Consider the following 18,059-nt stretch of genomic DNA (forward strand, 5'->3'; position numbering starts at 1 on the left):
GACAATTTAGGGAGAATTCAGATTGCGACAGCGGGGGGAAACCTCAGTTCAGTTCTAATCTTTATTAGGATCAAAGACCAGGCTAAGAAAACATCAATAAATAGCATTTTAAAAACTTGGATGCCTCTCTTTAAGGAGATGTATGTGTTAAGAGTAGTTTTGCTATCCAAGGATGAGGGGTGTGTCTTTGGAAATGCACAGAGGAAAATTGGGCCATGCGGTGACAACAAGTTGAATCAGGATTTCCAGAAATGACAGCAGGGGAAAGTAATAGTAACAACAGCAACGAAGAAGAAGAGAATAGGGGGGGGGAAAGGAAGAAAAGAAGAAAATGAAGGAGAAGAAAATTTCTGGTTAGCCGCTTCTTGTACTTCCTTTGTTCGAATGCATGTTTTTCACATTGAAAAACTAAAGTCCCAAATCCATTGCCCTCCAGAAAAGGATGGTTCCAACAATGTTTTGGCTATAACCACATCCAGGCAGGCCTCAGAGAGACATACTCACAATAACCCTCCCCTCGACACATTGCTGGCTGCTGCCCAACGCCGCCTTCTCTGGAGTTATGATTCAGACCGCGCAGACTTACACGCACACACAGACACACACAACACTTTATATAGAGGGTGAAGCTAAGCCTTTGGGGTGGGGGAAGTCATCCTCTCTTAAGGAGCAGGCAACGAGGAAGCCCACTGGATTATTGCAATGTAGATACAGCTCAGACAACTCTTAACTTACTCTGTCTTTTGCAAACACTGAGCTCCCAGTAAGGTTGCGGAGATAGTAGGGAAAACCTTCTCATACATTTTATTATCACTTTCTTCTTCTTCTTCTTCTTCTTCTTCTTCTTCTTCTTCTTCTTCTTCTTCTTCTTCTTCTTCTTCTTCTTCTTCTTCTTCTTCTTCTTCTTCTTCTTCTTCTTCTTCTTCTTCTTCTTCTCCTACTCCTACTCCTACTCCTCTTTCTTCTCCTTCTCCTTCTCTGTTTTTTGTTTTGTTTTAGTGTCGCATCATGAAAATCTATCTTGTGCTCACAAGTTTGCTGTACCTGGCATCAGGAGACGCTAACACAGGTAAGAACCGTGGGGACTGACATTTCCCTGCTTCTCTTTCCCTCTGAACAAGGATACTGGGGAATTTCCCAAGACTCCCTGTTTTTCCACAGGTCTTCAAATTATCGGCTCTTGAAAGGGATCAGGGAAAAAGAGGACACACGAGCATGCGCAGAGGGCAGAATCCCCATATCAGGTGAAAATCAGAAGAGCTAGGTAATTCCGACTTGTGGTAGAAGAAGGACGGGTTCCCTTAAATATAGCACTAATAAGTGAAAATTGAAGTAAAGCTTCAGCCGTGGGGATTAGAAATATATTTTTAATACTGAAGAGTCTGAAGTTGCCTTAACTTCTGGCATTGTTAGGCTTGAAGAAGACAATTTGTATATAATGTCTCTTTCTTATTAGGAATGAGCAGGGCTCTGCTCTCTGGGGACTTGTAAAATAGCAGAGTGAGGGGGTCACCATCCCGTACACCCTGAACTTTAATTTTAAGAGATGGTGGGGAAGGAAAAATGTTTGTTTTTATTTTATTATTCATATCCCTTTATTATTTTGGGAAAGACTGAGGGCAAGAGAAGAAGAGGACGACAGAGAATGAGGTGGCTGGATGGAGTCACTGAAGCAGCAGGCGTGAGCTTAAAGAAACTCCAAAAGATGGTAGAGGACAGGAAGGCCTGGAGGAACGTTGTCCATGGGGTCGGGATGGGTCGGACACGACTTCGCAACTAACAACAATTATTTTTTTGATAAATAACTCAAGCTGGTTGATAAATAACTCAACCTTCCTCCTGCTTTCCTCACTACAGCAACCCTTTGAGGTGGGTTGGGCTGAGAGAGGGTGATTGGCCCAAGGTCACCCAGACGGCTTTCGTGGCTAAGGTGGGACTTGAACTCGGTCTCCCACTTTCTAACCCGGTGCCTTAACCACTAGACCGTGAAGCACAGTTCTCGAAGGGGAAGGAGGGATAAAGTGTTAGTCTTGATGTGCAAAATGCACATGTTTCAATCCTTACATTTCCATCTGAAAAAAAAGTTTACGGAGTGGAGTGTGGGAGCCAGCTCCCTAGAACAGTGTTTCTCAACCTTGGCCACTTTAGGATGTGTGTTGAAGCCCTACTGGCTAGGGAATTCTGGGAGTTGAAGTCCACAGATCTTAACCTGGTCAAAGTTGAGAAACATCAGAGAACGGCAACACTGAACATGAGGACCCACAGGTCTCTCTTGTTATAAGGGGGAAAAGCCAGGTAGTCTTCAACTTACGACGATTCGTATAATGATCAAAGTTATGGATGCGTTGGAAAAAGTGACTTATAACCCGTCCTTACGCTTATGACCATCACAGCATCCCTATGGTCATGTGATCGCGATTTGGGCACTTGGCAACTGACACGTATTTACAATGGTTACAGCATCACGGAGTCACGTGGTTGACATTTCTGACCTTCTGACAGGCAAATCCGTGAGGTAGCCAGATTCACTTAACTACCGTGGCAAAAAAAAAATAAATAGTTTGGTGTGACTCTCTTAACGACCACTTTGCTTAGTGACAAATTTTCCAGTCCTAATTGTGGTCATAAGCTGAGGATTACCTGTAAAGGAAAAAATTTTCCAACGATTTCTTGAAGAAGACCGTATTTGGTTTCCTTCACTAGCTTCAGCCCTGGATAATCTTTGATTTAGTCTGACACTGTTTACTTTCCAAGTCCAGCCAGGTGCCGCCCTCTGCTGAGACATTTTGTTTGCAATCTATTCTCTCTTTTTTTTATTACGGTAGTTTAGAATACAAAATACAAAAGTACATGGTAAGAAAATAGGGGAGGGAGAAGGAAAGGGGAAAGTGTAAGGAAAAGGGGGGGGGAAGAAAGAAAAAGCATTTCTTTTTACAGTTATACAATAGTATAAACTAGCCATTTCTGTAGCAACAAACCTATCTAATGGGTGAAACCCAAAATCAAAGTTTCAATTTTTTTTCCACCTCAAGCACCAAGTCCGGAAGCAATTTCCAAGTAGAAACAAAAGTAAATGTGTTTTCCCACCCCTCTTTAATCAGTCAATTTAGCCATTTCTGCTAACTCGGAGTTTCTTTATTCTTATCCATGAGGGCTAGAATCTTAGGTCTAAGGAAAGGACATCTTAAGGGTAAAGCACTTGTTTCTCTATGTAAAATGCCATGGTTTCAGTTCTAAGTATCTATAGTAGCGTTTGCCAACCCTGGCAATTTTGAGATACGTGGACTTCAATTCCCAAATTTCCCCACTCGGCTTTTCTGTTTCACATACTCCATGTCCTTCAGAGAAGAAAGATGCTGGTATCTTTCTGAATAATCTCAAAATGCACTGGGGGGGGGTGTCATATGCTAAGTCAGAAAGTACCAAGCCAATACAGCCCAAAGATAACAGAATATCAGAGTTGGAAGGGACCGTGAAGGTCTTCTAGAATGTGGATCATTGGAGGCAAGGAAGTGACACCCCATTCTCGGCCCTTTACGGCCTCCATCCAACTGGACAACAGACACCTCCGTGGTGGGTTCTTGTTGAGACGGAGATGGGTGATGACAGCAGCTCAGTGTCAGATTCTCAAGTGAGTAAGAACTTACCCCACTCCCTTCTAGCACCGATGATGTTACCTAGTTGGGTCATGAAACATCTGCAGGCAAACCACCAAGGTCAGAGAGCACCAAGGACCCCACAACTCAACCCTGAGCTACTTCTGTTGGTCTTCTATTCTCTTCTATTGGTAAATAACAACCAGTGTGACGTGTTGCAAATAAGGTAAAGGTAAAGGTTCCCCCGCACATGCGTGCTAGTCGTTTCCGACTCTAGGGGCCGGTGCTCATCTCCGTTTCAAAGCCGAAGAGCCAGCGCTTGTCCGAGGACATCTCCGTGGTCATGTGGCCGGCATGACTAGACGCCAAAGGCGCACGGAACGCTGTTACCTTCCCACCGGAGTGGTCCCTATTTTTCTACTTGCATTTTTACGTGCTTTCGGACTGCTAGGTTGGCAGAAGCTGGGACGAGTAACAGGCGCTCACTCTGCTACGCGGCACTCGGGATTCGACCCGCCAAACTGCCGACCTTCTGATCGACAAGCTCAGCGTCCTAACCCACTGAGCCACCGCGTCCCATTGTGTTGCAAATACTACATGACAAACAGATCAAATTATTCCCTCTCAAGGAGATTATTATTATTCTCCAGTAAGCCTGCATGCAAAGTCAGCTGGACTAGAGCTCCAATTTGTACCAAATAGCCTGAGAGTGTCTCTAGAATAATGGTTGGGGAATTCTGGGAATTGAAGTCCACACGTCGTAAAGTGGCCAGGGTTGAGAAACACTTCTAAATCCTTTTCTGCGTTTGCACAATGTTGCTCACATGATGGGCTTGCCTAAATGTTTGCATAACGTAATACAACGACTGAGGAACAAATTGATGGTGGCGGCAGCAGAAAGGGCTTCTTTGATGAATGTTTTCAGTAACTAGGAGTTTCTTTGATTAATGTTTTCAGTTCTTGAAGGGATAAAGAAAGCTATGTAGACCCTGATAAGAGAACTGGTTCAAACTTGCCAAGGACAAGGATTCTCTTTTATTATACATTGACTTAGAGCCTAGAATAATAGGGTTGGAAGGGATTTTTGAGGTCTTCTAGACTAACCCCCTATTCAAGCCGGAGATCCTATATAATATGAATAAAATTCAATGGTGAAAAAAGTAAGGTTCTACATTTAGGCAGGAAAAATCAAATGCAGAGGTATAGTATAGGTGGTACCTTGCTCAATAGTAGTAACTGTGAGAGGGATCTCACAGGTCCAAGGTCCCTTCCAACTTAATAATAATAATAATAATAATTTTTATTTATTTATTTTATTTTAATTCCATTTATATCCATAATAATAATAATAATAATAATAATAATAATAATAATAATAATAATAATAATAATAATAATAATAATAATAATAATAATAATAAGTTGGAAGGGACCTTGGAGGTCATCTAGTCCAACCCCCTGCTCAGGCAGGAAACCCTATACCATTTCAGAAAAATGGCTGTCCAGTCTCTTCTTAAAAATTTCCAGTGTTGGAGCATTCACCACTTCTGGAGGCAGGTTGTTCCACTGGTTAATTGTTCTAACTGTCAGGAAGTTTCTCCTTAGTTCTAGGTTGCTTCTCTCCTTGACTAGTTTCCATCCGTTGCTTCTTGTCTTGCCTTCTGGTGCTTCGGAGAATAGCTTGACTCCCTCTTCTTTGTGGCAGCCCCTGAGATATTGGAACAACTGCTATCATGTCCCCCCTCGTCCTTCTCTTCATTACTAGACATACCCAATTCCAGCAGCCATTCCTTATATGTTTTAGCCTCCAGTCCCCTAATCATCTTTGTTGCTCTTCTCTGTACTCTTTCCAGAGTCTCAACATCTTTTTTACATCATGGTGACCAAAACTGGATGCAGTATTCCAAGTGTGGCCTTACCAAGGCATTGTAAAGTGGTATTAGTACTTCACATGATCTTGATTCTATCCCTCTGTTAATGCAGCCTAGCACTGTGTTGGCTTTTTTGGCAGCTGCAGCACACTGCTGGCTCATATTTAAGTGATTGTCCACTAGGACTCCGAGATCCCTCTCACAGTTACTACTATTGAGCAAGGTACCCCCTATACTATACCTGTACATTTGGTTTTTCTTGCCTAAATGTAGAACCTTACTTTTTTCACCATTGAATTTCATTTTGTTAGATAGCGCCCAGTGTTTGAGTTTGTCCATATCCTCCTGTATCTTACGCCTATCTTCTGGAGTGTTGGCTATTCCTGCCAGCTTGGTGTCATCTGCAAATTTGATGAGTTCCCTATTTATCCCTTCGTCCAAATCATTGATGAAGATGTTGAAGAGCACTGGGCCCAGAACAGAGCCCTGGGGCACCCCACTACATACTTCTGTCCATGTAGATGCGGTTCCATTGAGGATCACATGCTGAGTACGGCCGGTCAGCCAGCTACGAATCCATCTGGTGGTGACTCTGTCTAACCCGCATTTTTCTATCTTATCAAATAGAAGGTTGTGATCTACTTTATAAAATGCCTTACTGAAGTCCAAGTAAATTATATCCACAGCATTCCTCTGATCCACTAATTTTGTCACTTGGTCAAAGAATGCAATAAGATTTGTCTGGCATGATCTGTTTTTGACAAACCCATGTTGGCTTTTAGTAATGACTTTGTTTGCCTCTAGGTGCTCGCTGATTTTTTGTTTGATTATCTTTTCCAGAATCTTCCCAGGTGTTGAGGTCAGGTCTGTAATTTCCTGGATCCACTTTTTTTCCTTTTTTGAAGATGGGAACTACATCAGCTCTCTTCCAGTCCTCTGGTAGTTCCCCAGTGCTCCAGGATCTTTGAAAAATATAGTTCAGCGGTTCTAAGATCACGTCTGCCAGTTCCTTGAGAACTTTGGGGTGTAATCCATCTGGTCCTGATGATTTGAACTCGTCTAGACTAGACAGGTGCTCACTTAACATTTTCTTGCCTATCTTAACTTGTGTTTCTATTCTGTTTTTTATGGCACTATTTTTGATAGGTTGGTCTGTTTTTTCCCTTTGTGTAAAGACAGATGCAAAAGATGAGTTAAATAGTTCTGCTTTCTCCCTGTTGCTCGTCACCTTCTTGCTACTTTCACCCATGTTGAAAGAAGCTTTTTTTTGTTATTGTTGACTTTGGTCGCAAGCCTAGTTCATTTTGAGCCTTAGCTTTCCTCACTTCATCTTTGCAGGCTCGGGCTATTTGCTGATATTCTGACTTAGTTATGTGCCCCTCTTTCCACTTTCTATACTTGTCCTTTTTATCTTTCAATTTGTCAGAGAGTTCTTTATTCAGCCACGCTGGTTTCTTTTGAGAGCTGTTATTTTTCCTCTTCGTTGGTATTGTGCTAGACTGGGCTTTTATTATCTCACTTTTCAAAATTTCCCAAGCTTCTTGAGTTGTTTTCCCCTTGAGGATTCTCATCCATGGAATCCTTCCCAAGCTCTCTCTAAGTTTATTGAAATTAGCTCTCTTAAAGTCCAGGACTCTAGTTTGGCTGTGTTCTATTGCTTGTGCTTCCATAATGTTGAATTCCAATATTGCATGATCACTTTCTTCCAAGGTTCCTGTGGCTTCAACACCTTCTATCATTTCATCTCTGTTAGTGAGAATTAGATCCAAAATGGCTAATCCCCTAGTTCCCTTCTCTACTTTTTGGGTAAAAAAATTGTCTGCTAGGTTTGTCAGGAATCTGTTTGATCTTCCTATATCATTCTGGACAAATGGCTGTCCAATCTCTTCTTGAAAACCTCCACTGATTAATTGTTCTCACTGTCAGGGAATTTCTCCTTAGTTCTAGGTTGCTTCTCTCCTTCATAAGTTTCCATCTGCTGCTTCTTGTCCTGCCTTCAGGTGCTTTGGAGAATAGCTTGACTGCCTCTTTTTTGTGGCAACCCCTGAGATATTGGAAGATTGCTACCACGTCCCCTCTAGTTCTTCTTTTCATTAAACTAAAAGGTAAAGGTAAAGGTTCCCCCGCACATGCGTGCTAGTCGTTTCCGACTCTAGGGGCCGGTGCTCATCTCCGTTTCAAAGCCGAAGAGCCAGCGCTTGTCCGAGGACGTCTCCGTGGTCATGTGGCCGGCATGACTAGACGCCAAAGGCGCACGGAACGCTGTTACCTTCCCACCGTAGTGGTCCCTATTTTTCTACTTGCATTTTTTTAACGTGCTTTCGAACTGCTAGGTTGGCAGAAGCTGGGACGCGTAACAGGCGCTCACTCTGTTACATGGCACTCGGGATTCGACCCGCCAAACTGCCGACCTTCTGATCGACAAGCTCAGCATCCTAACCCACTGAGCCACCGCGTCCATTAAACTAGAGATACCCAATTCCAGCAACTGTTCCTTATATGTTTTAGCCTCCAGTCCCCTAATCATCTTTGTTGCTCTTCTCTGCGCTCTTTCTAGAGTCTCGACATCTTTTTTACATTGTGGAGGCCTTCCATATAACCTTCCATATACCAGGAGAAATAAATTAAGCTGCTCCAAGCTCTTCCTGTGAGTCTGAAATGTTTAACCCCAGGAGAGGATGCCCATAGTATCTCTGGATGATGTAGCGTTTTAACATTTTCTCCATATAATCCAGCTTCAAGATGGGTGGACTTCAGTTCCTAGAATCCCCCAGCCAGCATTCTGGGAATTGAAGTACACCATCTTCAAGCTGCCAAGATTGAGAAACACTGAATCAATCTATTTCTGTTGTATATCTATAGCTGGATTGGAAAATTATGGAGCAATCTGATAGATTCAGCTATCTCATTTTCTCCCTTCCTCTCGCCCATGATTGCTAAGGGGGCTAAAGGCTAAAATGCTGTTTAAATCATGACCTGAACGCAGATCGATGGTTTAGAATCTCCTGGTGGTCTTCTGCATGATTAATTGCTCTAAATGTTTCCTTTCTGATCAATTTTGGCCAGAGATCAATCTTTCGGTTTCCTTTGGCTCATACTTTCTTGGCTCCTTCTGGCTTTCAACGAGACCCACAAAAAAATAGAGGTTTTCCTGTTCTATTCCTAATTGAATTATTTTGGTGAGTCCTTCCAAATTATCTAGGGGTAGAATTTGCCCACGGAGTGGGCAATGTTAAGATGAACTTTGAAATATTAATGGGATTGGAGAAAAAAAAAATTAGATTTTTCTGGAGGATCTCTTTTCAGAGGCTCTTATGCCCAAATCTGTCCACAATCAAGTTAATAGCTACAGCGGTCTGTGATTTATGACCAATTGTTTTGTGTCCATTTGAAATTACGACAGCTAACTTGGGGCTACTTACAATCAAGATTCAAAATTCTGACATTGCCCCGCCCAAGGTCATGATCAAACTTTAGGTGCTTGGCAACACAGCCTCATTTATAGTCAATACATGACTGATGAAAGTCAAAAATCAGTATTTACTTTTGGTTTTTGACAAAACTGTCCCCATAGCAAACCACTGGTTTGCTTAACAACTGTGGTGTTTGCTTAATGACCATGGTGGTCGCTTTACGACTGCAGCATTTGCTTAATGACCACCACAGAAAAGGTCATAAAATCAGGTTGATCACATTAATAATAATAATAATAATAATAATAATAATAATAATAATAATAATAATAATAATTATAATTATAATTATAATTATAATTATTATAATAATAATAAAGTTGGAAGGGACCTTGGAGGTCATCTAGTCCAACCCCCTGCTCAGGCAAGAAAACCCTATACCATTTCAGACAAATGGCTGTCCAGTCTCTTCTTAAAAACTTCCAGTGTTGGAGCATTCACCACTTCTGGAGGCAGGTTGTTCCACTGGTTAATTGTTCTAGGTTGCTTCTCTCCTTGATTAGTTTCCATCCGTTGCTTCTTGTCCTGCCTTCAGGTGCTTTGGAGAATAGCTTGACTCCCTCTTCTTTGGGGCAGCCCCTGAGATATTAGAACACTGCTATCCTGTCACCCCTCGCCCTTCTCTTCGTTAGAGATTTTACATGGACAAATATCTATGGAGATTCTCAGTCATCCAGGTCATGGTTGTCCCCAAGGTGCTTTTTGAATAAGCACCTTTGAGGCAATCATGATGGACAGGCTCCATTATGGTCATAAATCCAGGACTACCTATAGTGTCTGGTCCCACAAGAAGTGCCTGTGAGAACTAATGCTTTTGTTACATCATGATTTTCTCTGCTTAGGAGTGATCTTGGTTTGGATTACCTTACAGGAGGCACATTTTGATGCTATTAAAGGGCAGGAGATTGATGAGGTTTTTTTTTACTTAATTATACAAGGACTTTCCATAAGGGCCGAGAGAATTCTGAGCCAAAATTTGAAATCCAGCACGGGCTGTGCGGATTTCAACACTGCTTGTTTGCGAGGTTTCAGTGAAAACTTATTCCTCTCACCTCCCTCCCACCCACAGCCCGCCGAACAAATAATATATTTTGGGGGATAAAAAAAAAATCTCCCCGAGACAGCATTCAAACTCCCAAACCAGGTGCAGTCTTCAAAGGAAAAGGCCTGCTTTGAAGTCCAGGTTTTAATCTCTCCACATAACTTTGTCTGTGAGCTTTTTTTTGCAAAGAGTTGCGCAAAAACCTGCCTCTTTGAAGGGAAGGTGGCAAATGAGCCGCCAACCCTGGCTTCCAGATGCTTGTTTCGTTTGGGAGCGCGGGGGGGGGGGAAGGAATTACGTTAGGTTTTTTTTCCATGCAACAATTCTAAAATTACAAATACTCTTGGCTCGGAGCCTTGTGTCTCCTGTAGCCAAAGAGTTTTGTTTCAAAGGTGCCCAGGTGTTCAATTTTTTTTTAATGCAAAGTTTAGAAGCTGAGGTGAATGGCTGAATGATAACACGAAAGACTGATGGAATATTTGTCCTTTCAGAACAGCATAAAGAGTGGAAAATATCAAATTTAATGACAGTTCTCCGGCCAAGAGAGAGTTTTGGAGACCACCTCTTGGTACCTCCTGGGATCCAGCTACCTAATTTTACAAGTGTGACATTTCCTTTTTTGCTTAAAAACAAATTAAGGACCACATTAGGGAGGTTAACCTCTAGCTGGTTTAACAAGACTATTCTGGATTTTTTCAAGTGCTTGTAGAAAAAAAAAGATAGCTTTATTGAAAGATAAAGAAGAAACAGAATACTACCAAATCTGGGAGTCATTCTACAAATGGCTAGAGGAAAGAACCAAGGATTAGGAATTGATTATGTATTAGCGCTTTTGAATCCAGATAGCACTCTGGTTGAAAAATTAACATATGTATGTAAGAGAAAAACTAATAAAATCTTTATTTTAAAAAAACAGAGCAAGAATTCCAGTTCCTTCTGGCCAAATTAACATCCCAGCCCTTACTTCCTTTATCTAGCAGGGAAGTTCATAGCTTCATTGGATCAAAGGATCAAACAGATATATGTTCACAAGGAATGTTATCTTGGAAAACAGGACAAAAATGTCTGCAGTCCTCAGCTATTTTCTTCTCAAATAAAAGACAAATGTAATAATAATAATAATAATAATAATAATAATAATAATAATAATAATAATAATAATAATAATAATAATAATAATAATAATAATAATAATAGTTGGAAGGGACCTTGGAGGTCATCTAGTCCAACCCCCTGCTCAGTCAGGAAACCCTATACCATTTCAGACAAATGGCTGTCCAGTCTCTTCTTAAAAACTTCCAGTGTTGGAGCATTCACAGCTTCTTGAGGCAGGTAGTTCCACTGGTTAAGTGTTCTAACTGTCAGGAAATTAAGTTAGGTCTACCATTATTGGTTAACAATACTATAGTACACAAATGGAACAGCTTTATTTAGAATCAATCTACCTCTGAATATTAGGAGTTGGCAAAACAGGTACTCCTTGACTTATGATCACAGTCGGGAGCAGAATTTCTGTTTCTAAGCAAGATGATTGTTAAGTGAGTCATGTCCAATTTTCTCATAGTCAGGAGACATTTTTTCTCATAGTTGTTAAGCGAGTCGCTGCAATTGTTAAGTGAATCGTGCAATTGTTAAACAAATCAGCTTCCCTTGCTGACTTAATTTGTCAGAAGCCGGCTGAGAAGGTCGCAGATGGTGATCACACGATCCCAAGATGCTGGAATCATCATAAATGCTTGCTTGGTTGAATGCCTATGGAGATTCTCAGTCACCCAGGGCATGGTTGCCCCAAAGGTGCTTTTTCACGAGGCAACTGGACTTTCTTGTTTTTCTTTGAAGACGTTTCGCTTCTCATGCAAGAAACCTCTTCAGCTTCTTCACAGCTCTGAAGAAGCTGAAGAAGCTTCTTGGATGAGAAGCGAAACGTCTTCAAAGAAAAACAAGAAAGTCCAGTTGCCTCGTGAAAAAGCACCTTTGGAACATGCTTGGTTGCTAAGTGCTCAAATGTGGATCTCATGACTGCGGAGATGCTGTGATATTTGTTAAGTGCAAGGCCCGGTGATACGTCACCTTTTTCAGTGCCATTGACACTTCAAACAGTCATTAAATGAATGGTTGTAAGTCAAGGACTACCTGTAAGCAGGAGAGATCGATGGAAGAATGGAAAACTCAGTCCTGCAAACAGGATGCAAGCATCTTGCTGGAATCTGTCCTTCTCAAATAAACTGTCAGTGTGGCATGCACAGCCCAATCTTATGCTTGCTTGATTCTATAATACAGGGAAATAGCTCACCTTAGAAGACATATCCACATAGCTCTGGTTACTCTGACTGGCAGTCAAGTCTTCTTGGTCTCCTTTCCTTGCCTCATCTCCCACTCCATCCCTTTTCTTTCCATCTGGAAAAATGAGAATAAAAATGCAACTTTTGAGTTTTTGGAGTTCCCTGAATTTGGTTGTTTTCCTGAAACCATTTTGCCACCAGGCTAGGTAGCAACATCAGGATGTGCGGTGATGATGGCAGCACCTAGAAATCAACAGTATAGGACAGGGGTAGGCAACCTTGGCTCTTTTATGACTCGTGGACTTCAACTCCCAGAATTCCTGAGCCAGCCATGCTGAGGGGAAAGGGAGAGGTTTCCAAGCTGAGCCATGCTGGCTCAGGAATTCTGGGAGATGAAGTCCACGAGTCATAAAAGAGCCAAGGTTACCTAACCCCTGGTATAGGAGGACTTCCAGATTAGTTGTCTATGATGGGGGGGGGCGGGAATCAGGAAGGGTCTGGTAGCACCTTTCCTGACTAACAAATTTTATTTCCTCAACTTTTGTGAACAACAGCTCACTTCATCTGATGGATTAAAAATTATACCTTTTAACAGCATCAATCAGTTTAAAGAGATCCTTCTGTGCTCCTTCTGATTTTGAGAACCCAGCAGTGAGAAAGCTTCTCTTCTATTGGAAAAAATTGAACCTTCCAGATATAAATCATACAGCCTATCACTGAAGCCGTGTTTGTCAACCTTGGCAAGTTTAAGACTTGACTTTAGCTCCCAGAATTTCCCAGCCAACATGGCTGGCAAGAGAATTCTGGGAAGTGAAGTCCACACACCTTAAACTTGTCAAGATTGAACAATCCTGTATTGAAGCAGTTAGAGGGTGGGTTCAATGCAGTTTACATGAAGTTAACATACATATGGTAAATTCAGACTCTCATATGATTCAAACTTGCATTTGTTTTCTGATTCAAGTGTAACCAGACCCTACATGCTTGGCAAGGAATAAGTGTGATGCCCATGGCAAAAAGGAAATTAAATAGGAACATATTTTAAAAAATGCTTTTATATGTTTGTATATTTTTTCAACCTTGTTTTAATTGGATTGTTTTTACCATCTGTGAGCTGCCTAGAGTTGCTTAGATGAGACGGGTAGCCATACAAATTGAAATAATTGGCAGCTGTGATTTATGTATGTATATAAATAATATATAATATATATATATATATATGTATGTAGATATTTGGTCATTCGGGTTTTTTCCTCCAATTCTACGTGGGGAAAAACCCGAATGACCAAATATCTACATACAAACACCCGCAAAAACCTCAGAAAACATATATATATGTATATATATATATAAATATACAAGGACACAATAGGTGGATAAAAATGCTAAATTCAGTCTGAACATCTGGCTGACTGTGCAACAAACCATAACACATTTAATTGTATTGCATATGTATATAAAACAATTGTATATGCATATAATAATTATAATACATTTGTGTATCCCAGTTCCAATGCCAAAGCCATCTGGCTGATTATGCAACCAACAACAATAATTATTATTATAATTGGCATGCTGAATGCCATACCAAAAAATCTTGGATGGCACATAGACAATCTGCACATTGAAATTTCCAACTATCCCATGGCTTGGATCCACATATGTACCATGTTTCCCCTAAAATAAGATCCAACCAGAAAATAAGCCTTAGCATGATTTTTCGGGATGCTTGTAATATAAGCCCTACCCCAAAAATAAGCCCCAGTTAAGATTGTCAAACATACTTATGCATTTAGTACCGTATTTCCCCCAAAATAAGACCTAACTGGAAAATAAGTCCTAATGTGTCTTTTGGAGCAAAAATTAATATAAGACCCAGTCTTATTTCTGGGGAAACATGGTACTAGGCTGATATATTATGACATCCTTAGTTGTTGGGAAGAACTTGATGAAGGCCAACACCAACTAAAGAAGTAGCAGCTATGATTTTACATTAGGGTGCATATAATAATCAATAAGTAATCAATCAGTAAGGCCACACCTGGAATACTGCATCCAGTTTTGGTCACCACGATGTAAAAAAGATGTCGAGACTCTAGAAAGAGTACAGAGAAGAGCAACAAAGATGATCAGGGGACTGGAGGCTAAAACAAGGAATGGTTGCTGGAATTGGGTATATCCAGTTTAATGAAGAGAAGGGTGAGGGGTGACATGAGAGCAGTCTTCCAGTATCTCAGGGGCTGCCCCAAAGAAGAGGGAGTCAAGCTATTCTCCAAAGCCCCTGGAAGCAGGACAAGAAGCAACGGAGGGAAACTAGTCAAGGAGAGAAGCAACCTAGAACTAAGGAGAAACTTCCTGACAGTTAGAACAATTAATCAGTGGAACAACCTGCCTCCACAAGTGGTGAATGCTCCAACACTGGAAGCTTTTAAGAAGAGACTGGACAGCCATTTTTCTGAAATGGTATAGGGTTTCCTGCCTGAGCAGGGGGTTGGACTAGATGACCTCCAAGGTCCCTTCCAACTTATTATTATTATTATTATTATAAATAAAATGCCAAGTGTCAGATGGTAGCAACATTGCAAGGGTACCCTGCTCAGCCACAAAAACTATCTAGCCCTACGTTCAACAACTCTTTTCTCTTTTATAACTAGCCAACCTGCTTCTCTCCTTGAAATACAGGTACTCCTTGACAGATGACCACAATGAAGCCCAAAATTTCTGTTTCTAAGCAAGGACATTTGTGAAGTGAGTTTTGCCTCATTTTATGACCTTGCTTGCCACAGTTGTTAAGGGAAATTACTGCTGTTGTTATGTTAGCAACACGGCGGTTAAGTGAATCTGGCTTCCCCATTGACTTTGCTTATCAGAAAGTCACAAAAGGTGGATCACATGACCCTGCAGCCGTCATAAATATGAGTCAATTGCCAAGTGTTTGAATTTTGATCATATGATCACGGAGATGCAGCAACGGTCGTGTGAAAAACAATTATAAGTCACTATTTTCAGTGCCATCGTAACTTTGAACGGTCACTCAACGAATGGTTGTAAGTTGAGGACCACCTGTATTCAGCCGGCCAGGTTGCTACTTCTTGCTACTTCCTACGGGACTACAAATGATGAAATAATGTGTAAATCAAGTGTGTGTTTGTGCATGTGTGTGTGTGTGTGTTGGTGGTTAAATGGGAGAAGCCAGTACTTTTTTTGTAAAAGAAAAAGGTGCCGGAACTCACACATCTCATACAACCCGGCTTGCCTATCCTACAAGGTTCCATCCAAAAAAGGTGCTGGAACTCCGTTCTGAGCGTTCTATGAGAAAAAAAGCCCTGGGAGAAGCTGTTGCACAACCTGGCAGGCTGTCCATCCATCTGGTTGGTACATTTGGCTCTTGGTCCGAAATCGTGCAAGGCTGCTCTGTGAACGGTTAAGAACTGGCCATGATTGGATTTAAAAGGTTATAGGCAAAGTTGAACGAATCCACCTTTGCTATGGTGGGGACTCCACCATCTTGCCTCCCAGCCAAACCCCAGAGTCGACTATTTCTGAGGAAAGCTAAAGAACGTGGGAGAGTCTGGTGCAATGAGACGGAAATTGCAGAGAATTCTCTTGCAACAAATGAGTGATTAGTTCACGAGATTAAGAAACAAACAGCCTTTTGATTTAGCTGCCAGCTGGCTGGCTGTGACTGGGTCGAGTAGCTTTCGGGGAGGGGGGGGCGGTGTTGATGGGGGGAGAAATTGTGTTTCCCTCCAGAGTGGAAAGAAAAAACGGATCAAGAGACCCAGACAGACCTCCCACGGTCCCTTCCTTGCTCTTCCCTCACCCAAGCAAACGCACCCACTCCTTTTCCAGTTTGTCAAAGCTTCTCCCTTCTGGAAGCAGAACAAAGCTGGTCTGTCTGGATGCCCTGTCTAAACCAGGATGCTCAGTCCCCAAGGAGACAGGGCTGACCTTGGAATTACTAAGGTTCAACCCAGGAGTTTGTTGAGGCCCTGAGGCCAGACTACACAGTCTGCCGAGGTCAATGAGGCCATCAGGCACAAATCTTTCATTCTCAGTTTTGGGATCTAGCCAGGGTGGACGATGATGTGCCCAAGTTAAGTTGAGCTGAGTAGAAGCTAAGAGCTGTTCTGGGCTAGTGGTTAAGACACCAGGCTAGAAAGCAGGAGACTGTGAGTTCTAGTCCTGCCTTAGGGACAAAAACTGGCTGGGTGACTTTAGGCCAACGACCAGGATCCAGTGAGTTTTAGTCCCAATGTAGGCATGAAAGCCAACTGGATGACTTTGGTCCAGTTCCTGTCTGAACCTTAACCCACCTCACAGATTGTTGTGGAGAAAATAGCAGGTGGAATATTAGGTATGTTTGCCAACCTTGGGTTATTTATAAAAATAATAGGCAGGATTTTTTTTAAAAAAGTGACAGATATCTGTGTTTCATCTTGTATCACTGGAGGCTTCCAACTCTGGGTACGTGAGATTAGACAGCTAAAAAAAAGCTTCTTTCTTTGAAAGCCCAGTTGCGATACGCTGGGTGAGGTAGTTTCGAATGCAAGTCTTGCATGAGCTTTAGGAGAGGCCTTCCCAATTCCCTTCCTTGCAGAACGGAAGTCCTGTTCTAAGATGGCGCCATGTTTCTGCAGATTCTGAGAAATATCCATCTCACAGCCAACACGGAGGTTGATCTCTCCGTTCTCTGAAATGCCAAAAGTGATGCTTTTTCTAATGTGACAACTGTTGCAGTACTTATGGACGTGCTAAGTTACCTTATGCTAAATCAGGCTGTAATGTATTGGGCCTTTTACTTGAACTGTTTCCACGTGTCTTTGAATGTTGTTTGAGATTGTTTAATCAGAGAGTCTGTGTAACGGTCGCAGGCTGCCCAGACATGCAGTCTCCAGGACGACCATTGGTTGGCTCTGGGGGGGAAATAGGTTCTTTCAAACCTATTGACTGCCACCTAGCGGCCAGCTGTATAAGTAGCTGTGTAGAAGCCTTGGTTACTAGTTCTGTTCCTGTTCTACAATAAAGCAATGTTCCTGTTTGAACTCTCTCATCTCACCTCCTGCTTGCAAGAAACTCAGTACACAACACAGGCTATAATCCATCTTTATCTTTGGACTGATAATTTCTTATGTCTTTTGGCTCCAATGTATTTTGAGATGCTTTCATCTGAAAATGCAAAGGATGAAGACATCATTGCAAAACCCTATTTTATAACCCAGAGGAAATTGCTGATATTCCCAATGGGGGAAAACTGCGAGAAACTCAGTTCTCCCTCTCTTTGGTAGAAGGGTCGGTTGGCAATGCAGACCCCAACTTTATATGTGCAATGCCCAATGGACAAATTAAGACAAATGTAGCTTGCTTTCCCAGAAAACAGATTCTACAATTCAGCAGTGGAAATATTCTGGTCCTTGGCAGCTTTGAGCTGGCAGGAGAATTCTGGGAGTTGAAGTCCGCAAATCTTAAAAGTTGCCAAGGTTGAGAAAAATTGCTCTGGAATATTTGCAGAAGGATAAATCCCTTTCGCAAAGTTCTTCACCAAGCTAACGAGACACATTCTTCAGTTAAATTTCACAAATATCAATCTTTTCATAATTTGTTGTGAAGTCTCTTCATCAAAAGAAGCCTGGGATCAATTTATAACTGTAATGGAGCCTGGAATTTCCATCGTAAGTCATGACGATCATAAGTCCAGGCAGCCATGTGACCAACCCGATTTCATGTCATTTTTTTTGCAGCTGTCATTAAACAAACATGGCAGTCATTTAAGTGATTGCTATGGTTGATAAGCA

At 41.7% G+C, this 18,059-nt stretch overlaps 1 protein-coding gene across 3 annotated transcripts in view; it reads left to right on the forward strand.

The window, feature by feature from the left end:
- Window positions 1-583: 583 nt before the first annotated feature.
- Window positions 584-18,059, forward strand: part of FSTL3 (follistatin like 3) — a 28,674-nt gene continuing 11,198 nt past the window's right edge. Inside the window, exons 1-2 of one of the 3 annotated variants that reach the window (XM_081312826.1) lie at window positions 584-1,069; window positions 1,162-1,264. Coding sequence is in view for 1 of the 3 variants with exons in the window: in XM_081312824.1 (XP_081168950.1) it covers window positions 1,009-1,069 (61 nt within the window). In the remaining 2 variants the exon portion in view is untranslated. The remainder of the gene's footprint in view (window positions 1,070-1,161; window positions 1,265-18,059) is intronic. The other 2 variants (XM_081312825.1, XM_081312824.1) reach the window with 2 other exon arrangements.

This window comes from Vipera berus, assembly GCF_964194415.1.
Source record: "Vipera berus genome assembly, chromosome: 1".
Lineage (NCBI taxonomy): Eukaryota > Metazoa > Chordata > Lepidosauria > Squamata > Viperidae > Vipera > Vipera berus.